We start from the raw sequence: 23,826 nt of genomic DNA, 5'->3' as shown, positions 1-23,826 counted from the left end.
TGACGCATCCATCCATCACTCCCTTATTCCCATACTCTCCCTTCCCTTCCCTTCCCTTCCCTTCCAAGTGTGATATTTACCACAGTTATGAATTCCAGGACCACAGAGAAAACGGCTAGGAAGAGCCGGAAGATAAAACCAGTGTTCATACAGGATGATTTCCTTAAGGTCTGAGTTTATGAGGAAGCCCAGGGCTTGTCACTGGACTTCTGTACCATTTCTGCTCTGCTCCTTGGTGCTTAATGAGGAGCCCACCATTCTGCACAAGAATCCAGTGCTCTGTCCCTCTCTCTCTCTTTCCTGTTTTGTTTGTTCTTGACTCTAGACACTGTGAGATACCAGAGTCTGGCCAAGGTAACTGCTAATGGGGGTATGTGTGTCTTTCTCACTTCATCTGGGCAATACGAGAAGACGGAAAGAAACCTCTGTTCTCTTCTTTCTCTCTCTTCCTGCAAATAGATACTAAGAAGCGGTTGGCTACAAACTACACCATCACAGTATCTGTCAGTTATTAAGCACCTGCTGTGGAAAAGTCAGCGCTCCTGATCCTTTGCACGCGTTTTCGCCACCCTGCAAGGGAGCTTATATTATTCCTATTTTACGTCCGAGGACATGTAAAGATTTTTCGTGACTTGCCCAGGGTCACACAGCTTATCAGTAGAGAATCTAGATCTTTAACTGTGATTTCAAATTTTGTGGTATATTTTCCCTATCGCACTGCTTTATAAAAGGGACAGAGAAAAGGAGGCAGTTCAATCACCTCCATGCAGAGTCCAAAACAGAAACGGGGATTCTGGAAACAGCGCCCCTCCCTGGAGGAGGCAGAGCCTGCTTTCCCACGCACAGTCTTGCACAGCTGACCCTACCCCTCTGCCTTCCCGCAGCCCGAGATCTAATCTGCCTTCCTGTGTAGACATCTGCTCTTCCAGCCTTCAAAATGGAAACTTTCTGGTATTCCTTTTTAAAATCTTCCAGTGTTCTCAATATGTAACATAGGTCTATGGTAAGACAGAGCATGAACTTTGGAGTCAGATTTCTGCCCATAACTAGACTGTTTGCTGGGAAGGTATATCAACCTCTCTGGCTGTCCGTTTTCTCACTCACGAATAATGATAATAACTAACGTTCGTGACATTTAATGAGCACTTACTATAGTCTAGGCATTGTTCGGTGTGCTTTGAGAATATTTAAGAATATTAAGTCATGGAATCTTCATAACAAAATTATGGGATAGGTTCTATTTGCTTCATTTTACCAGAAAATTGAGGCACAGCAAAGTTAAGTAACTCAGATTCAAAAAGATAATCTTGCTCAGTGGTTCTCAAGAGTGAATGAGCTTTGCCCCCAGGAGACATTTGGCGACATCCAGAGATATTTCTGGTTGTCACACTAGGGGGTGCTACTGGCATCTGGCGGGTAGAGGCCAAGGGCGCAGCTAAAGGGCCCACAACGCACAGGAATGAACCGGCCCGGCCTGTCAGTAACCCCGAGGCTGGAAAACCTTATTCTCCTAACCCGGCAACTGCAGCCCTGCCCCCCAGCTTTCATCATGATAATTTGCTTCTCACAGGATGGCGGTGGAGATAAAAGAAGATGGTGACTGTGTCCCTAGGTCTAGTATAGCACCTGCTGTGTGCTTTCCAGTAACTCGGCTTTCCTCCTCACTGACCTCCCTTCTCTCTCCCGAGAACAGGGCCAGAAGCCACTCGGTGACTGACTTCTGCTCTGCAGAGGCCCGGGACCCGAGGACAGCAGAACCCCAGTCTGCACCACCGCCTCTGTGTATGAGACGTTCGGAGTCCATCAGCCATGCTTGAATTTCCTCGCTGGTTGAATGACCGCTGTTTATGTTTGTGTTTACAGTCGATTTGGGAGCAAGTGTCCGGGAGGATCATGCAGCCACTGCTTCCCCCACCACAACGGAGATAAGCACTGCTGCGGATGCCAGCGGGAAGAGTCTCGGGAAGGAGGCCAAACCCCAGGCACCAGCTGCTAGATCTCGTTTTTTCTTGACGCTCTCTCGGCCTGTACCAGGACGTGCCGGAGACCAAGCCACGGATTCATCCACTGGGTCAGTGAAGCTTGATGTCAGCTCCAGTCAAGCCCCGAGGAACAAAGACCTGAGTGAGCCCGGCGCGCTTCCGGGCGCAGCTGCACCGGGGCGCGACCCAGATAAAACCCCCGGGCCGACCCCGGCCGCTCAGCTCGGCCTCTCTGCCACTTGGGGACCTGAGTCAGGGGGAGCAGCCCCCTCCAAGCCGAAGGACCCCAGCTTCTTTGACAAACTCTTCAAACTGGACAAGGAACGGGAACAGACGCCAGTCGACAGCCAGCAGGAAGCCAAGTGCGCGCAGCATCAGGACCAGGCGCGCGAAACTCCTGGATCATCGACGCAGTCGAGCGATGTCCCTGCAGAGGGGGTAAGTGCTGACAGGGACGATCCATTTTGCTCTTAACGCCAGCTCAGGGGGCCTCGTGGGGGAACACTGTTGCACACGTGTGGCTCTCTAGTCACCAGGGGGTCCCGACAGGGTCTCAAGCCATGGATCCCTCTAGAACAAACAGCACATTGTAGCGCGGTGCCTGCCCATGTTTCCGTGGGCAGAAACATCTGCTGGAGGAACAGTAACAGCTGTGGCATCTGTTTAGTGTAAAAGAAGAGAGGAGGGGAGTTACACACAGATGAATTCATCCTTCCATTCATCAAAGGCAGAGGTGGACAGTTTGCGTTTATGATCAATGGAGTCTGGAGGGAAAGGCATTAGTAAAAACGGTTCCTCAAAGACTTAAATACCTGTCCCCGTCTCAGTAGCCTGCTTCCCGGATAGGATGTTTATAGGCTTGTATTGGAATGCATTTCATTTCTTACTTTTAATAGCTTGGATTGATCTTCAACTGTCTTTTTCACTAAAGTGTGCGCTGAAATCAACAGGTTTTACGGCTCTGGGAAGAAGACTCTTTTGTGTACTAATTATTTTCCAACGAGCTGGAGTAATCCTTTGTAAAAACTGGATTTTCTTTTTTTTTTAAGGAGGCATCTGAACTGGTTGCTTTCTTTCCTGAACAAAGAAAGGCAAGTTCTTTTGATCTTAAAAAGAGCATTTGCTCTTAACCTTGAGAGTTTGTGTTTGGGGTGGTTGAAAAGAACTCCTTAAATGAAGAAGGGAGTACAAGTAGATACATTGTACTTTAAGGCACTTCTTTCTTTAGTTGATGGTCTTTTAAACAACAGTATTTTTCAGAACTTGGGAATAAAAGTGCCTCTAGTTGAGGTTAGACCCGGGGAAAAGTTAGATGGTCTGTTTTTTATTACATGGTGGTGTATCGTGGGTGTCCATATATTTGTCTTAATGACAACTAGCTTCCCTGCCAGGTTGCTAATAATAACACTGGCTGTCATTTATTTCGCATTTACAATGTGCCAGGCTCTGTTCTAAGCACTGTCCACATACTATTTTCCTTCAGGAAAATGACTGTCACATTAATCTGTGGTTTAATTTTTTTGCCTTTTTTTTTTTCCCTGCCTTTAACGGAAGCAGTGGGGATTGAACCCAGGGTCTCCGGCGTCCCAAGCACGCGCTGTACCACTGAGCCACCACCAATCTATGGTTTTAATTCATCCAGGGTGGTATCAAGAATTACACTGTAAATATTAGACACCAGCTGAAAACTCTGGACAGTTAGAATTGGGGAAAAGATAAGGCTGATGTGTTTAGGCTCATGCCATCAGCATCCTTGTTGTTACTGTAAACTTTTTCTCCAAGAGCTGATTTTTAAATTTTCTTTCAAAAGTTAAAAAAAAAGAAAAAATGCCCTTTCAATGCCCCCTTCTCCAAAGGCACCAACCAGTTCAGAAGCCAACTGAATAGCTTTCTGTATAATTCAAAGTGAGTCTTCAAATGTATTCAGGCATCAAATCTTCACTGAGTGTGACACTGCCCTGCACCGGCGAGGCAAGGCCACCATGGTGGACAGGACAGGGTCCCTATCCTCAGGGAGTTTGTGGTCCAGCCAGAGAAGAGATACCAAAAATTCACGGTTATGATGCAAGGGCTCTGCTGGGGAGGATGAGGAGAAAGCCTCGCTGGCCCAGGGAACCTCCCATCAAATGTATAAACCTGGAGCCCGAAAGGTCCGTATCCTGGGGACAACAGACTGATCCTCAACACTCATGAGTATCTGAGAAACTCTTTACCACTTCACTTTGCGTGGGGACACTCTTGTTGCATCCTCATTGTTGGTCACGAGCTCCTGAAGTCATCTGAAGGTTCTGAGTTTTTGAATGTCACATGTTTCATCTACGTGGGCACCTAAAGCCAGCCCACTGCCTGAATTTAGAAAAACTGAGCTATTTATAGGAAGAGAGTGAAGAACTGAGCTTTACCTATCTCTGAACTGGTATCTCGTGACGCATCCAAATCCCTGTTCTGTTTAAGTAAACCAGTTCAGCATCTGATAACCGACCCTTGAACGTATAACCATATAAAACCTTAATGCAGTCAATCTATTCCTATTCTAAGACAAGTGCACCAGAGTTTTACAATTGTGCTTTATCAACTCAGCTTTTTTATTTTTTCATTGAAGGCTCTTAGGGACCACACCTCAGCTGGAATGGAGTAAGTTCCAAAATGAGATTTGATTCAGAGTTTGAGGTGTGTGTTGGGAACATGGCAGGTACATAGTATAACCAAGCCGTTGGGTGATAATTTTGAAGTTATAGTAACTCTCAGAAGATCTAAAAATTGTAGCTTATCTTCCTTTTGGAATAAGTGAATTCGTTTCCTTAGATTCACACATGAAATTTGCATCTGTGTTTGTTACATGACAGATTTCCATTTGTTGTTGATACAATATCTTTGGAATTTGAAATATGGATGACAACTTTGAACTCTATGCTTATAAGAAGTGGAAAAGTTATGAAATAGCCACTCATTTCTCCTTCAGTCTGTGAACCTGTGGATATTCAAATACATGTATCTGCAAAGATTTTTAAAAACAACAACAACAAAATAGCCTTCTGTTTGTTAAGATTTCTGATCTGATCCCTGGCTGTACAGTCTGTATTTGTGGGGGGCGGAAATCAGTCATTCTGGAAGTGTAATGAGAGAACCCAGCTCTCAGAAAGTAACAGGAATGAAACTTCTCAATCAATGGCTTTCTTGGTCGGAGCGCTGCATTGTGCATGCATGGCCTCAATGTATTGATTCAGAATCCTTAGGGTAAAATGATGCCTTGGGCTCAGCCATGTTGGCCGTCCCTGCCCTCCCACCCACGCACGCAAACCCTTCCCCCCGGTTCCCCTGCGTGTTCCTTGCTGGATTGGAATTCCAACCACAAGCCCACAGAGCTGTGAACTGGGAGAAGGATGCCACCATTGCATTCTGGGGGAAACACACAAATCTTCTGTGTCTTCAGAACGACAATCTTATTTTTGTGCCTCATAAAACTACATTCAGAACATAGGCATAATTAAAACAAGGCCAGAATTCATGAACAAGTGAAGCATTTACTGCATGGGCCAAAGAAAAGATAAATTATATGCCTGAAAGGTTTCACTGAGCTGTGATTCACTCAAAGCAACGTGCTGGCAGGGGTGGGGTTTTCTCTTTAATTTTTCTCTCCCCTTCAACAACTGAACCAGAACTGTAAGATATGCATTTAAGAGATTCATTCGCCCCCACCCCTGCAAATTGATCACATAATGAAAATTGGAGCTTTATTGGTTTAAAAAAACCACACGAAATTTCTGTTGTCACTGGTAATTCCAGAAGCGTCTTTGTGTTAGGGGCAGGAGGAGGTGCTTAAAGTGTTGCCAAGCATGGATTCAGGAGATTTAAACAAGAATATTCATTTTCTTTAAAAGTTTAATTAAATTCTGCAATTGTTATTTAAATAACTTTGTGCAGGGCATTTAAAGACTAAATGGTCCTAATTCTTCAAAGATCATATGATCTAGTAAGAGACACATGTTTTAGGGAGGTTGTGGTAAGTGCATTAATCCTCAAATTCATTCAGGCTCCAGATATTAAGAGAAACAGGGATTTTCTCTCCTTTTCCCTCTTGCACACACTCCATCCAGGCTTTTTGTCTTCCATACAAACTGCTCTTGTCAAAGTTGCCATGATGTGGCACCTTCCCGCCACCCTTCGCCTCAGCTGCCAAACTGGATACCTTTCCACCTTTATGCGGCTTGCCAGTCAAGGCTGACACAGCCCTGCACGTCTTCCTTCCTGAAACATCGTCCTCACTTGGTTTCCGGGTGCTCCCCGCTTCCTGGCTGCTCTTCCTCAGTCTCTTCTGCTGAGTCTTATCCTCTAGACGCTGGTCTCCCCCAGAGTCCAGTTCTTGGGTGTCTTCTTCTTTAACTACACTGACTCCCTTGGCGCTCTCCCAGCCCCAGGGGTTTACATAGAGCTCTCTGCTGACAAGTCCCAACCTGATGCCTGTAGCCCAGATCTGCCCCTGAAGCCCAGACTTCAGGATCTAGCTGCCGCTTCTCCACGTCTGCTTGGATCTCCACATCTCCATGTGAGTGTTCCCTGAGCGGCTCAACCGCGATATGTCCACCACCGAACTCTTCATTCACGTCCAGTGACAACGAAATACCTACTTGTTTAATCCACAGGCTTTTCTCGTCTTGGTTCAGGGCAACTCCGTCCTACCACTGCTCTTTAGTGGTAGAATTGCAATCAAAGACCCAAGGTCCCAAGAGTCCTTTTCTATGTGGTATAAAGTAGTGAATTAAAACATAAACCTGGCAGTCAGGTCGCCGAGGTTTCAACTCTGCCTCTGTCACCTACTGGCTGTGTGACCTTGGGCAAGTTACTTAACCTCTCTGAGTCTCCGTTTCTTTGTCCTTAAAATGGAGATGATAATAGTATCAAGCACATTTTCATGTTTATTTACACTTGTGAAAGTTAAGTGAGATAAGTCATGTAAAGTAATTAACACAGAGATATTGCATCTTGAGAAAAATAAGATGTAACAATTATCAGCAGAATGGCTTTCTCCCTATTACTCCACATTTTATTCTTTTTACCTTTCCCTTCTATAACCCTCAACTAGAACTTGCAGAGACAGCACAATAGAATCTAATTTGAATACTATGTAACCAAAGGCATTAAGTCCTAATTTGGGTTTAAGAAAAAAAGTGCAGGAGTTGTGAAATTGTTTTAGAAACAATATAAATTAAAATGCCGGTGCCCACAAGCCCCAGTTTCTTAGTCTGACATTCAAGGATCTCTACAAACTTTCCGATGTCTGTGTTTCTAACTGTATTTTCCCCTATTCCTTTAAATTTGCCCAGTCAGAAGGGCCAACACATGACCTATTTAGGTGCTGTCTGCTTCAAAGTATTTTCTCTGCCTGTAGCTCTTTCTGTCTCTGTTGCTCAAAAATTTACTTCACATTCAAGTGCCAAGTTCCCCGTGAAGCTGACCAGATGTCCCCTCTCCTGAGGGGTTTCTCATGACATGAATCCCTGCAGTATTTTATTTCTTGTATCCTATCCTATATGTTAAATGAAATTCTGTGATAAAACCACTTTGAAGGAATCATCGCATGGAAACATCAGAGCTTAGAAGGGCATTTTTATATCTTTGCCATTTTACAGATGAAAAAGTCAAAGCTTTAGAGAAACTAAGTCACTCACTCCAGATTACACAGCTCAGAAAGAATTGTCTGTCTCCAACGCCCATGCTTTCCATGCTTAATATTATGTTTTTACTAATTATTTGAAACTGCAGTGAGGTTGCAACGATGCCAAATTGAGTAATGTTAATGTGAAGAACTGCTATGCAAAAATGTTAGTATGTGCAAAACGGGGAATATCAAGTGAATCTCAAATCAAAGAGGAAAAAAAGAAAAGAATCACTTAATTCCAACATTAGAAAGTCAAGCGAATTATAAGCCATGGTTTTTTAAAATTTCATTTTGTTGACTTCCAGCCGCAGGCCATGGTATTTCAACAGGTAAAGAGAACCATCCACCCAAAGACTGTGTCAGTGCAGAGGAAAAACCCATCTTAAATTATTCAAGTTAGGGAGTAAGCAAGGTTTTCAGCTTTAACACTATAATTTTTAGGAACTTTATAAATTAGCACTAAGAAACATTTGATATAAAACGTTGGCAGTGGCGGAGGTAACGTGCAAATGTTAGGAGCCTGAGTGACACAAGAATTAACTCAGACTCGACCACTTACTAGCCTTGTGGGAGAGGCAAATAATAGTTGCCCCAGTTTTGAATAATTCGCTCTTCCTGGGCTGTGTAGGAAGCATTCTGCATACCTTATCTGCTTTGATTCTTATAACAACCCGACAGGGTAGACATTTTTATTGCCATTTAACAGATGGTGAAACCAGAGCTCAGAGAAGTTAAGTTACTTGCTCAGGGCCACACAGCTGCACTAGTGGCAGAACTGGAATCAAGATCCATCACACTCAGTCATTTCAAAACCTTGTGTTTTTATCCACAAGGGGAAGCTCCTGCCTGCCCTGGGGCTACTACAAGGGGAGAGGAGGCACGGGCTGTCAGTGGTAATGATGCTAAATGAAACAGTCCATTTTCTAAATTGTCAGAAGCTTAGAAATAAAGACTATGAAACATCAAATGGCTTTCCAGCATGATGGAATTTGGGTAGTGTATCATCTAGGGTGCCTTTGGCTGCAAGTAAAAAACAACAACAAAACAAACAAACAAAAAAAATGCTCAATCAATATGTCTTAGTTAATGAGGAGAATGTACTATTTCTTGTACATAATAAGAACTCTAGAAGCAGGGGGGTTCAGTGTGGTGCGGCGTCTTTACAGCCCCCAGATGCGTCAGTCTCCACTGCCCTCCGTGAACTGATCGACTTGGTTCACGGGCTTGGTCCCTTGTGGTTTTTCTTTTGCTTTTCATTTTGTGTGTGTGTGTGTGGTCTAGTTGATGTACAACATTATGTAAGGTGTAGGTGTACAACATAGTGATTCACAATTTTTAAAGGTCATACTCCATGTACAGCTATTACATAATACTGACTTTGTGGTTTTAAGGAGGCTGCCATAGTTCCAAGCAGTGCATACAGATGGTCATTATGTCCCATGAAGTGAAAAAGGAGTTGCCTAAGATTCACCCATTGGTGAAACTGAGTCACGTGTCTGCCTGGAGGGTTTAGAAAGCTTCTACAATAGAAAGCAGGCTCTTCCAGCAAAGATGACTTGCCACAGATAGAAACCAGACATATTATTGTCTATCAGCTTTATGTTAGGAAATCATTAAGTGGTTGGAGCTAGAGGAGGCTGGTGTGGTATCCCCTTATGGTAATTTATTTAAATAGACTCGTCAAACTAGCTCTTTAACTTGACTGTGACCCACAGTGAGAAACAGATGTTACATCCTGGCCTGATACATGTGCACGTACACGAAACAAAGAATTCACAAAATAGTACGATTCTTAAGCACACAGGCTGGTGCTCTGTAATCTTTCTAGTCTGTTTTGTTTGATGGTTTTTAAATGCTGGTTGGGACCCATTAAATTATGTTCCGATTCACTAATAGTCACAATCTGAAGTTTGAAAAGCTCTTTTCTACCGTCATCGCCCTTTTCATGTCTGGAGACAGCGATCTTGAGGGATGTGACTGTTTCTTATGCAACTGGCTGTTCCCAGTGCACACTGCCCGGCACACCTTGGCATGCAGTAATGTTTGTTAGATGAATCTTCCAAGAATACTAATGGTACACATCATGTTACGATTTTTCAGAGAACGTTAGAATATATTATTGCAATCTCGTGATCAGCTCTGCCTAACACAACTTTAAATAAACAATGATTTCAAAACCTATGTATGTTCTAGATGCTTCCACTTAGATAAACTATGCAGAATCATATATCTCTACCACTTATTTGGTATTTTTAACTCAGTCTTTAGTATATTCTGGTGTTACTCATCATGGTTGAATATCAAGTGAATTGTGTTCTGCAGTGAATTTGCAAAATAGATTTTTGAGTTTACTTTCCCTTTGGTGTTATTCAGTCTGATTCTCTCCTTCCAAGGTTATAATAACAGCCCTAATTTATGGAGCACTGACTAACTCACAGAGAGGTGAAGTAACTCTCATACAATCATGTGGCTAGAAAGAAGCAGAACTGGAATTCATCACCAGCAACTTAGCCACTGTGCCTATAAATTCAAAAGAGGGAGCACTTAAAATCTTTTGAAACATCTTATATCTTTTTTAAATTTCTGAAGCTCATATGTCGCAAACTAATGTTTTGTGGACTCATCTGTCCAATAAGATCAGCCTAGAATTAGGGCCCCATCATCAAAGAGTTTTTGAAAATCGTACTTGCTTTATACTCCTTCCTGAAGATTCACAATGGATGTCAGCCTGCTAAAGGCTCTGAGAAGTCCTGCAGCAAGCACACCAGCTTGACTTTGTTTAACTGAGTGTTTCTCAGACTTAATTATCCATAGAACTATTAGCCGTCTAACCAGTTGGGTGTATCTTCCAAGGAATAGTTCTTCTAGGAAATGCTGAGTTAGACATGTAGACCAAAGTTGGAAAACGACTTCTTGTAGGATGCATCAAGCCACAGATTGGTTTTATATGACCCACCCAGTGTTTTAAATAATATTTTAATTAATTGATAACATTTTGAAATTGACAAAGTTGACAGTATTTTCAAATTATGAGATTTAAATAGAATTCCGTATTCCAGACATTTCTGAAAAGTGAGAAGTTTCATCCTATGTCCCCAGGTGGGGTGGGAGTTGTGACTGCCCCTCGAGATGGGGCATTCTCTCTCCAGTTCATCCAAGTCCCCACCCCTCCCTATTATTCCCAACAGTTGCCAACATGTGAGTTGTCCTTCATTATAACACTTGTCTTGTTATTTTCTGGTGGTAGAGTTGAGAGTAAAATAAAATATTGTCATCAGAGACCGCTTTTCATCCTTCATAGCACATAAGGCAGTTTGAAGCAATTTAGGTGACCATCTGGTTAATAAACTGTAAATCCAGCCTGAGAGTCAATTTGTCGGCTGGTGTTAAACAATAAGTAAGAGGCACCAATATTTTTCGTTTATTCATTCAACAAACATCTGAGTGCTTTTTTTTGTGCCAGAATGATTTCAGGATGGATAGAACCATGTACCAGTGGAGGGACCAATAATAAACAAGGAAATAAATAAATGAACAGTTCCAGTGTATTAAAAGGGCTGCATATGAAATACACAGAATTTAGAGAGAAGGCTGATCATTAGAATAGGGGAGTGGGCAGAATAAGGAAGGAGTCTGATTTAATCTAAAAACTCAGGAAAAGGGGTGTGACTTTCCTTTCTTCTTTTTCTACATTAGTCCAAACATTTCTTAGAAAATCTGCAGCCTAATTTTGGCAGTATTCAAAACAGTTTTCTCACTAATAGGAAGTGTTTGTTAAACAGATGAGAAACTTGTTCTAGGCTGTGGGTTATTTGCTTTTGTATTTTGAAGTGGTTTTTTTTATATAATGTTGGATATTTTTCCTCTAATAAATGTAAAATGTCATTGTCAGTCTGGAGGTTTACATGCTGGAACTGATCATAGACCAGAAGAATCCACCACAGATCCTTTTTTGCTGATGGGACCTGGGAATCACTCTCCACCCTCTCTCTGCCCACAACAAATGGATTTTTCTGTTTTCCATCATCCATAGTGGACTTTACGTAAGAGAGTGCTAACTCATGTGTCCTTAGCAATACCCCAGAGTAATTACTGCTGCCAAAAAAAAAAAAAAAAAAAGAAGCAGCGAGAAAAGAACATTTTATTGCTTAATTCTCTACCCACATTTCACTTGCCATTGGAAATCAAGTCGACAAATTCACTCACCCCGCAAGCAGAGGAGTTGCTGAGAGAGAAAATGGAAAACCGTTATTTATAGGAAGAAAATGTGAATTGCTTTTTCTGATAGATTTCTTTGCACTCTTCACCTGTGACTACAATGAACAACTGGTTTATTTAATCTTAAAAATATAACATCTCTGCATCGATCAATATCATAGATTCATGAGGCTCTACCATGTAAAGCTGCTGTATTAGACTTCTGCTACCTAAGTGTAGGATGAGTTTTTAATACCCTGAGGTTATGTCTATTGACTGTTAAAACAGGTGGTGAGCTTATGATCTGTAAACAAGAATCAAGAGCATCACACTGGACAGCTGGTCCAGCCTCGCTTCATTCCATTAGAAGCAGCTAAAATGGACACTGTTGCCTTTCTCCTCCCCAAAAGAGGAGGAGACACAGAAAAACAAACTTTGGGGTTTGGGGGCGGGAGGCGGAGGGAAGGAGTAGGGATAAATTGGGAATTTGGGACTGGCAGATGGAAACTACTATGTACGGATAAACAACAAAGGTCCTACTGTATGGCACAGGGAACTATATTCAATGGCTGGTGGTAACCTGTAATGAAAAAGAATATAAAAAAGAATGTGTATCTCTCTCTCTCTCTCTCTGAATCACTATGCTATACACCAGAAACTAATACAACATTGTAAATCAACTATACTTCAGTTTTAAAAAATGAGAGAAAAAAGGGGGAAGGGTATAGCTCAGTGGTAGAGTGCTGTACCCAGCATGCATGAGGTTGTGGGTTCAATCCCCAGTACCTCCATTAAAATGAATAAACAAACCTAATTACCTTCCCCCCCCCACCAACAAAGTTTAAAAAAATAACATTAAATAAATAAATAATGAGAGAAAAAATTTATAAAATTTTTTAAGTTAAAAAACGAGGTGGGAAAATTGGGTGAGTGGAGCATTTTTAGATCTGTGTCATGCAGATTCCCCCTCTTAGAAAACATGCCCAAAGACAATGAAAAGCTAGATTTCATGTTTCAGTATTTTAGGTTACTTTTATTGCCCTCTGAAGCGTCTGATAAGATCTTACTCAGTTGCCTGGATCACTAGGAAGTTTCTCTCAGCCGTGGCACTTAAGTGGTTCACAACTTTAAAGTCTTAAGAAATTTGAATGAGCACTTTGACAGCTAGGAATTTATTGAGATAATGGGCAATATTTTACCCACAAGGGTATTTTTTTTTTCAAGTCCTGCATTGTCTGTAAGAGAAAAGTTAGGAAGATCTGAAGACCTATTTGGAGGGCTTTTGTACTGATTCAGGAACCCCTCACACAGGGCATCATAAACAAGGACGGCATAGAAATAGAATGATTGACATGTGAGGACGGTCATAATAGCATATAATGTTAAATTAAAAAGTGGGTTTCAAAATAGTATATACAGAAAGATCCCTTTTGGGTAAAAATCATGTTTTCCTTGCCTGCCCACTGGTATTCATCCTTCCACCCAAAGAGGGGTGTGGAAGGGAAAATTGCAAATTTTTAGTAGTAGTTATTTCCTGTAATGGGATAATGGTTGCGTTTTATATTTTTACCCTTTGCTCATCTAGATTTTCTCTTTTTTTTATATAAATGGAGCAAGAACAGGGTGCTTCCGGGCTGTAAGGAAAGTACTGCAACCGAGGTCGTTCCTGGTCCCTCCGCTAGATGGCGCTGTGAAGCTTGAGCATCCTGAGTTGCGTTAGAAACTCCAGTAGTAACAAGAGGTTTAATAAGAGGTTATTTTCACTTAAAATAATTCTGGAACTGTGCAGTCCAGAGCTTGCGTGGCAGTTCCTTGTTCCGAAATAACACTGACTTTTAACACGTGTTGCTAATGTGTATTTTGGAAGGAGAAGTTTCCTCGTGGATGGGCAGTTTTCGAAGTCCTTTCATTATTGGCATTTCTCACAGTTGTGCTACTTGAGTTCTTTCCCTCTTCTTGGCAGGAGCTTAAAAGATGTGAGTGCATTTTTATCCGTTGATGTGAATTGAGCAGAAATAGTGGGAAAAGTAAAAATACAAAATTGGCTATGGAGATAGAGCCTCCTTCAGTGGTTTTCAGCTTTGTAGCAAAACAAAGTTAAAAAAAAATTTTTTTTCAGACTGCTTCAGAAATGTTGACATTCCACAAACCATTTTTAGTAGACTTGGATCTTGAAGTTCCTTCCTGCTTGATTAATTAATTTGCTTTCCCTTCTAGGAAAACGGGAGGATAAATTTACCTTTAAGAATTCACCAAATCTGATTTTTCATGCTAAATCTAACAATGGGTGGATGCAGGTGACTGTGCTTTTAGCAAAAAAGTAAAGACTTAACATTTGTCTGGAGACCACTGTTGCTGAGTAAATGATGTCCTTTGTGCTGCTGGGGCAACCGAGTGGGAGAGGAAGCATAGCTTTCCCTTTTATCCCGGACAGCATGTGGCTCGAATTTCTAACAGATGGGAAAGAGTGGAGTCATGGGTTTCTGTACTGGTCAACGTTTCTGAGACAGATTTTCCTGTGTTAAACCTCACGTTAGGCACTGATTGTTGGTACAGATACTCAAAATGAAACCAGTGATGCACAGCCGATGGGGAATCTAGATGGGGCAGACATTCATCACAAGTCGTTCCAGACAAGGCTTCTCTTTAGCCTGGGTCATCCTGCCTTCACGTATATTTTCACCTAGATGTTGCAGATAGACCTTGCTTAAAGGAGGATGAAATCCAAATGCAATTTACACTTGAAGGAAGGTGCCAGAAGTTGCATGTGGGCTTGATTATAGACAATCAACTTAAAAGACGGCACAATTTTTCACCATGACAAATTGTGATCACTTAACTGGTGTTCCTGTCTGTTTGCCCTTTGAAGCCAACAGAAAGGGGAAAAAATATATGGGCTTCTTCCGCACAGATGAGAAATAAGCTGATACCACGGACACCTGTTTGCTTAAAGACAAGTTTCCAGATATTTCCTGGGAAATGTCTGTGTTTCTGTCTAAAATTTTTGTTTGCTGAGAACGATCTGGGGGCCTGAGGAGAATAACAAAGAAGTATTTGTAGTTAAGGAGGAATAAGCCACTATTTAATGCACAGGCCACAAACTAGTGGCCCCGCACTGGAATCAGCTTCCCAACTGTATTGAGTTTGGCTCTCTGGATGTTTTTGAACATTTGGAATTAGTCACCCACATTTTGTGTTAATTTTAACTTTAATAGGTAATACATTCACATGGCTCAAAGTAAGAAATTAGAAAAAAGGTATTATTGTCTATCAGTGCCACCTCCAACAGATAACTACTGTTTGTATTTTTTTTCCTTATTTTTATTTCTTCATTTATTTATTGGAGGTACTGGGGATTGAACCCAGGACCTTGTGCATGCTAAGCGTGCACTCTACCACTGAGCTGTACCCCCACGCCACTGTTCATATTTTTAAATGAATCTTTTTAAGGTTTCTTTGAGCGTATACAAGCAAAAGACAAGCGTAGATTCGCATTCCTCTTTTTAAGCAAATGGTAATATAATATACATTCTGTTCTATACTATGAAGTTTTTTTCAGTTAACACCACTTTCTATATCTGTACAGCTTCCTCATTTGTAATACTTGCATGGTTTTCCATTGAATGGATGTACCATGATTTATTTAACCAGGACCCTATTAACGACATTGGGATGGTTTCCAAACATTTGCTATGACCTCATCGCAATGAATAAGCTAGTATATTTGTTATTCCACACTGATGTGAATTGAGATTTAAGATCAACTCTTAGAGAAGTGGAATTGCTGGGTGAAAGAATATTTTCTTTTTAAAATTTTAGTTGACGATGCCAAAATTTCCGCCCTCCATCAGGACGGAAGTCATTGACACTTCAGTCAGTAACGTATAAGGGTGAATGCTTCTCATCCCAGCCTCCCTCCCAAATGGTTTCCAACATTTGGTTTTTTCAACTTTCAATCTTTCATGCCTTCTGGATTTTGAGTCAAAATTACAAAAGCCTTCTCAATCCAAAATTATAAAAGTTTTTTTTTTCCCATGTGTTCTTCTAGTACTTTTATCCATTTAGATTTTATCCTGGTATGGGATTTCAACACTAAAGTAATTTTTTTTCAGATGGCCACCCAGTCATCCTTACATCTGTATTAAAAAGTCCTCCTTCATTCCAGTAGGTTTGAGGTGTCATCTTTATCTTACACTGAATTCTCACACGTCTTTGGTTAAAATGTGTTATATGTGGATGATGATAAAAGTTGGGGGAAATAAGTAGCAGGGAAGAGGAAAGGAGCCAAGGAAAATTAAAATAGGAAAGCTCTTGATGGGAAGATATCTGAATAAACACCTAAAGGGAAGGAGATGGCCGAGGCCATGCAGCATGGTGCTTAAAGGCCTTTCGCCTCTGAAATTATTGGGGCCAAATCCGAGTTTCACTCTCTGACCAAAGGCAAGTTATTTATTTTTTTATGCATCAATTTATTCATCAGTGAAAATGGAATGACAAATAGTCCACACTTCACAGGATCAGTTATAAGAATTAAATGAGATCTTTTTAAGGAGTTTAGCCTTGGCCTGACATCTAGAGTCTGGTCATTTTTATCTTTACTGGGGACATTTTTCTTCTCGTTATACATCCCTCAAAGAATCCATGGCTGCAGAATATTCTGTCACATGGTCCTAGGTAAACTTCATATGTTCATACCCCATGCTGCTTTATTTACCTGTTCCAAAATTGTGAAGACTTTTTTTTTTCCTACTTTGGATCTTTTTTTTCATTTTCATTAAAGGTTATTACAAGATATTGAGCATAGTTCCCTGTGCTATACAGAAGAAACTTTTTTTAAGATCTATTTTTGTATATAGTGGCTAACATTTGTAAATCTCAAACTCCCAAATTTATCCCTTCCCATGTCCTTTCCCCAGTAACTGTAAGATTGTTTACTATGTCTACGAGTGTGTTTCTGTTTTGTAGACGAGTTCATAGTGTCTTTTTTGTCTTTTGTTTTTAAGATTCCACAGATGAGTGCTATCATATGGTATTTTTCTTTCTCTTTCTGGCTTACTTCACTTAGAATGACTATCCCTAGGTCCATCCATGTTGCTGCAAATGGCATTATTTTATTATTTGTCATAGCTGAGTAGTATTCCATTGCATAAATATACCACAGTTTTTTTTATCCAGTCATACGTCGATGGACATTTAGGTTCCTTCCACATCTTGGCTATTGTATACAGTGCTGCTGTGAGTGGAGACTTTTTAATTGTTCTTCATTCTTCCTTTTTCAGTACTACCCTGTAATACTTTCTATAAACTTTTAAATCTTGAAATTATTGTAGGTTCATATGCAGTTGTAAGAAGTAATACAAAGAAATTCCTTTATCCAGCATCCCCCAATGGTAACATCTTGCAAAACTACAATACAACATCACCACCAGGATGCGGACCTGGATATAATGCATAAGAGAACCTTTCCATCATGGCGACACCACCTCACGTTGCTCTTTGATAGGCACCTCCACTTTCCTCCCTCCTCCACCCCTTTCTTAACTTCTGACATCTCTTCTCCATTTTCGTAAGTAGATCATTTCAAGAATGTTATATGAATGGAGTCACACAATATATGTCTTTTTTGGACAGGCTTTTTTCCTTCAGCATAATCCCCTGGAGTTCCACCCAGGTCATTGAGTCTATCAATAGATATTTTTCCTTCATTCCTTTTTATGGCTGAGTAGTATTCCATGCTGTGGATGTAACACATTTTGTTTAAATATTCAACCATTGAAAAACATTTGGCTGTTTCCAGTTTGGGGCTATTACAAACAAAGTTTTTATGAACATGAATGTATTGGGTTGTGAATATAAGTCTTCATTTCTGTAGAAAAAAAAAATCCAGGCGTGCAGTTGCTGGGTTAAATTATACTTGCATGTTTAGTTATTTAAGAAACTGCTAAACTTTTCCAGATTGGCTGTAGCACTTTATATTCCCATCAGCAGTGTGTGAGTGATCTGGTTTCTTTGCATCCTTGCCAGCATTTGAAATTGTCACTGTTTTTTACTTTCCCCATTCTGATAGGTGTGTGGTGGTATCTTGTTGTGGTTTTACTTTGCATTTCCCTGGTGGCTAATGAAACTAAACATCTTTTACATGCTTATTTGCCATCTGTATCTTCAGTGAGATGTCTCTTCATATCTTTGCCATTCTCTGATTGGATTGCTTGAGTTTTTTTTAACTGTTGAGTTTTGAGAGTTCTTTATATATTCTAGATTCTAGTCCTTTGTCAGATAAGTGGTTTTCAAATACTTTCTCCCCCTTTCTAGCTTTTTTTTCATCCTTTTTAAAAGGATCTTTCACAAAGCAAAAGCTTTCAATTTGGATGGGACCAATTTATCATTTTTTCCTTTTATGGATTATGCTTTTGATGTCAAGTTTAAAAACTCTTTGTCATCAATTCTAGAAATTTTCTCTTATTTTTTTCTTAAAGTTTTATACTTTACATTTGTATTTTAGTCGTTGATCATTTTGAGTTAATTTTTGTATAAGGCATAAGACTTAGACTGAAGTTCTTTTTTTTTTTTCAATGTAAAATTATTCCAGCACTGTTTATTGCAAAGATGATCTTTCCTCTATTGAATTGCTTTCGCATCTTTGTCAAAAATCAGTTGGGCACATTTGTGTGGGTCTATTTCTGGGTTCTCCATTCTGTCCATTCAAATATGTGTCTGTGCCTCCACCCACCAATACCACACAGCCTTGCATACTATAGCTGTATAACAAGGCTTGAAATCAGGTAGGCTGGTTCCTCCCACTTTATTCTTTCTTTTCAAAATTGTTTCAGATATTCTAATTCCTTTGACCTTTAAATCTTAGAATAATCTCATCTATCTCTAAATATCCTGCTAGGATTTTGATAAGAATTGCACTAACCCTGTATATCAACTTAGGAGGATTGACATCTTTGTGGTGTGGAGTCTTCCAGTCCATGAACATTGTATGTCTCTCTTTATTTATATCGTTTATAATTTCTTTCTTCAGTATTGTAAAGTTTTCTGCATATAAGTCCTATACCTGTTTTGTATTTCATTTTTTGTGCAATTATAAGTGGTATTGTTTTTTCTATATTTATTGATATATAATTGAAATATAATATCATGTAAGTTTAAAGTGTACAACTTGATGATTTGATACGTGTATATATTGCAAAGATTACCACAGTAGGTTTAGTTAATAACTCCTTCGTCCTCACATAATTTCTATTTCTTTCTTGTGGTGAAGACATTTAAGGTCTACTCTCCTAGAAACTTTCAAGCATCTAGTACAGTATTACTAACTATAGTCACCATGCTGTATATTAGATCCTCAGAACTTACTTAAAAGCTTGTTAAGACCATGGCTTTTCTCTGCTTTTGGTTTGTGAAGTTCCAGCCCTTTATGAGGCGTTTCACAAGAAGCTCTGCTCCATTTAGAGAGAGTACCAGGGCTGAGCGAAACCCTGCGGAATACTGGCGTTATTACTACCTTTTAAAATATTCACCAGAATGTGTTTATGTATTTTTATCTCCTTTCCCCAAAAGCCCCATTTTTAATGCAGACTCTTCTGGCCTGGTCCTTGGCTTTAAGGTAACCCCATGTGCCACGTGAGTGTGCAGGGAGTGGTGGTATAGAAACTCAGAGAAGGGAACAGGTCCCGTGGCTGCTGGGACCCAGAAGGACTTCAGTGGAGGAAGTAAACTTGAGCCCAAGCCTGAAGAAAGGATGGGCTTATGGGCACCTGGCTTGGGCCAGGGTCACAGGAGTGGAGATGAAAAAAGGAGAGCGTTCAGAATGCATCCTACCCTCCTGAGTGAGCTAGAGGAGAAAACCAGTCCCTGAATCACACCCCTTGCATTCGTAAACTCTCACATCCTGAAAACGGAAATATTATTTTAAAACATCAGTACTTTTTTTTTTCGTTGATACAATTCATCACTGTGGGGATTGTGGGAAATCAGATAGAAGCATCTCTGAGGATAATACACAAATGATTAGACGAGAAGACCACAAAATATTGGCATCATACACAACCTCTTTGCAGAGCTGGGAGAAAAGAGTTTTTGTCTGGAATGCAACACGCACTGCTGTGTTTGTGAGCCTCTGGCTCCAAACAATGTCCCTCCAGCTAACAGCAAATGCTGAATATGTTAGAAAGAGGGGGAGGGGAAGGGAGAGGGATGCTCATAAGCTCCTGATTGTTCTACACGGCCGTGGGCAGAAGAAGTATGGCTGGAATTAGGCGGGAAGGGAGAAAGGGGCGCGAAGCAAAAATATTACTTTGGGAGTCCACACATTCAACAAGTCGCAACTGTGAAAACTCTGTCTTCCTCCTAGGACATAGCTGACGGCAGGAGGAGGGAAGGACAGGAAATCACAACTGTGAGTTGCTCTGTCCCTGGGGACCCTGAAGAACTGGAGACTGCAAAGGAAGACCCCCAGACAGAGAATAATAATTCCATCATGAGCTTCTTTAAAACCCTGGTAAGCAGTTTCCTTTCTCCATTCTGTTCCTTAAAATTCTATTTTATTCTATTGCTTGAAAGTTTTGTTAATTCTAAGAATGATGCGCACTTGAATGTCTTCGTTCTACATGGGGTGTCACCATGATGCAGCTGGGACACTGCAGAACAGGGACAAGATGTGCTTCGTAAGGGAGTTGGCTTTCAGTGAGGGAGTCTTTGGTGCTGGGAACTGCGGTATGAACAGCGGGTGCCCTAACTGTATGACATGAGCTGTGTTGTAATGGAGCGCTGCTGCCATTGGATGTCCTCCAGTTGTTGATCCTACAAATAATTGGAAAATAATTCCCTGAGATGAGGACCTATCCAAGCAGTTTTGCCACTCAAATGGCAAATCAAACTGTAGAAGTCTCTTCCTGTCCTGTTACACCTACAGCTCCCTTTTAAGTTGGGTGGAGGCGGGGACCCATGTCTTGCATTGCCTGCTCATCTGTGTGTCTTCAGAGCCCACGGCTTGGCACATGCCAGACACTCAATAAAGGGCTGAATGAGTGAATGCATAATTAAACAGATAGCTCAAAGTGTTTGGGCTATTTCCAAAGACCAAGACTGACTTCAAAAGGCAAGACAGGAAACATCAACAGAATGTGCCACCAACACCAAAGGCTTGTGCATTTGTTTGTTTTAGTGGTAGAATTGTTGGGAAGACTGTAGCTGGAAGGGTCTAGCTCAGTGGTGGGGCGCGTGCTTAGCATGCATGAGGGCCTGGATTCAATCCCCAGTCCCTCCATGAAAAAATGAATAAATAAACCTAAATAGCTCCCACACCAAAAAATGAAACCAAAATTTTAAAAAATAACCAAAAAGAAGAAAAAGATGGGGGAAAAAAAGGGTAAGTTTTAAAAAAAGGAAAAAATAAAGTCTGTGGCCCTCCAGGAGACAGTTTTGAGTGGGGCCAAGCTCTTGGTGGATGTGTAAGATCGGATGCATTTTGTTATAAAATATTAATTTTGTTAACTTATGTATACTTAGGGGTGACCCAGAAGTCCGAGAGTTTCTGCTAAACGAAAAGTACTCAGTGATTACATTCCTTACCTGTAGCGTGGACTGGGCTACCCTAAAAAATTATGTATTTATGAAATAAAATCACCCTAAAGAGCTATGGCTTTTAACACTTGTTTTTTTTTTCAAACTTTTAAGGTTTCACCCAGCAAAGCTGAAACAAAGAAAGATCTGGAAGACACGGTGAGTAGCTTGTAGCGTGTTTATGTTTGGGTTTGTGTATAGAGTTGGATTTGGATTTATGTGTGCTTCTTTATTGTTTGAATCTTATGCATGTGTATAGATGTATACACATGTTTACATATTTAGCGATTTCGTAGTGCTGTTAGACTGTCTTTAAAACGTTCCATTTACATTAATTGTGTTTCAATGAAAATTTTGATGGGAAGCTGGAAATGTACCAATTCTGGCTAAAGAATGTCACAAAAGCCAATTTCTTGTATAGAACAAGAACAGAATACCAATCATTGTATATCATTTTAGTCTTTTTTAGCTGTGTGTGGAGAGACCCAGGGAATAGAGTAAAAATTAGCCTCTGGAAATGAGAAAATGGTGAGACTCAGTTTAAAGTAGACGTAAGCTGCTCTATTTTTGGTTTTTAAAAAAATGAGTCTTACTTTGTTTTTCGTGTAATTTGAAAAAAAAACTAATCTCACTGCAGTGGCAGTTGTTTGGTGAAACGAAACAGTCACCAGTCGACACTTGCCAAATGTAGGAACGTTTAGAGGAGTTAGGATGCCCTCGAGAGCGGGCACTTTTTCACTGTCATCCTAGAAACTCAGCCAGTTCCCCTCAACATAAATTTTGTTTGGAATGGCTACTTTCTGGAGATGTTTTTCCTTTATACTTGACAGAGCCGATCATCTCTAGTAGAACACATGGCTTAAGTTTCACGGGAATCATGAGGAAAGTTTAACTTGGTGACAGATAAGTGTCTTGTGTCCTTCTCTTGATAACTGAAAGGGCTTTGAAAGACACTGGGACCAAACAAATGGCTTGGCCAGCCCGGGGCATCTGCTACCCAGATCTGAAGAGGCTGAGTTGTGAGAAGGATCCTAGAATTTGTCAGAGAAGACAGATTCTGTGTTAGAGCTTCAGTACCGCTACTTGATAGCTGTGTGATCCTAACCGGTCTGGACCCACATTCCCATGTCTGTAAAAGTGAGGCGATAAAAAGTCTATCTCCCCAAGACTGAATGAAGGTCGTGACAGTGCCTGGTAAACCGGGGAGCTCTGCTCAGATGTAGGGGATCCCTGTTCCCACAGTCACTGCAGGACAGATTGAACACTGTGATTACATTAGTATTGTGTTGACTGCTTCCTCTAGAATTTTCTCCCTCCATGGAAAAAAGTCTATATCTGAGGCATACACATGCGTTTTCCTATAAAATTACTTATTTGCTACAAGGCAGCCAGGGTCAAGTTCAGTGAATGGTTGGGTCCCAGTGTTTCTCTTTCCGTTCTGTGTCTCGCATTGTTTGAAGTCCCATAGTCAGCACAGCAGGCCCCAAGCAGCGGGGCGTGTGGGTGTGTTGTGTGGCTTCCCAAGTGACCCGATGCCCTCACTCTCTCCAGCTGCTCATGCACCAAGACTCTTCCCCGACCCAGAATGTGGTCCCAGCTGAACGCACCTAGTGCTGCAATCTCGTGGCCCCGCCCAGAGTGCTGTGGGCCCAACGCTAGTGGAACTGGATCTCAAAAGATGGTTTTGTGAAAGTAGGTTGTCCGTGACACCCACAAACAGACCTCTTTCTACCAACCTGGTTCCCATGCCTTGCCCTTTTGACATCTTTTCTACTGAAGTACTTGGATTCGTGCTTTGTCCATCTTCTCACTTGGCCCTGGGCACTTTTTAGCACACTTGTGCCTTGAGTCAGCAATTCTCAATGGTTGTAACTGGGCTGTTTCTATTCCAATCTCCCCCCACTTTGGCTCAGTGGAATGGCTCACACTGAGGACATCTTTTGCCTGGGACAGCTGCCCGTCTGGAAGTCAGTTGAAATTTTTGTGGGTGATACTGCTTCCTTAAAGTTTCCAATACTGAAAAAGAGATCAATTTGAGAGTGGAAGTCACTCAGCTGCAGTGCTGGCCTTGACTCCAGGATGCAAAAATAAATTGCTTGTCTTCAAGTATTTTTTTTTTCTTTTTCATGTGACAATGGTATCTAGATTTTAAAAACTGTCAGGTAGGGACTGCAGTATCTTTTTTATTTTTAAAATTGTCACCTGGCTTCAAGTCCTCTAGACAAAGCTTAAATATCTTTCATTGTCTTTAGCACATGGAGTGGCATTAATCTGGGTCATTTAAATAGGTTGCTGTGTCGAAAGTCAATGTGTACCTGAAATAGATGGTGAATATGCTCTGTAATAAATCATCTTTGAAAGTTTGAAAAAGATGCACATCCCCATGATGTCTCGTGATGGGGAGACAGGGGTAACATA

The 23,826-nt window shown here is 41.0% G+C and overlaps 1 protein-coding gene across 6 annotated transcripts in view; it reads left to right on the top strand.

The window, feature by feature from the left end:
- Window positions 1–23,826, top strand: part of BCAS1 (breast carcinoma amplified sequence 1) — a 104,248-nt gene that overhangs the window by 41,235 nt on the left and 39,187 nt on the right. For 5 of the 6 annotated variants that reach the window (XM_032461407.1, XM_032461406.1, XM_032461409.1 and 2 more), the window contains exons 4-6: window positions 1,864–2,420; window positions 20,198–20,344; window positions 21,523–21,567. In XM_032461407.1, coding sequence (XP_032317298.1) covers window positions 1,864–2,420; window positions 20,198–20,344; window positions 21,523–21,567 — 749 coding nt within the window. Of the gene's footprint in view, window positions 1–1,863; window positions 2,421–3,031; window positions 3,074–20,197; window positions 20,345–21,522; window positions 21,568–23,826 lie in introns of all 6 variants that reach the window. The other variant, XM_032461404.1, reaches the window with a different exon arrangement.

The sequence above is a fragment of the Camelus ferus genome, chromosome 19 (genome assembly GCF_009834535.1).
Source record: "Camelus ferus isolate YT-003-E chromosome 19, BCGSAC_Cfer_1.0, whole genome shotgun sequence".
Classification (NCBI taxonomy): Eukaryota; Metazoa; Chordata; class Mammalia; order Artiodactyla; family Camelidae; genus Camelus; species Camelus ferus.
This window is presented reverse-complemented; position numbering and strand designations above follow the sequence as displayed.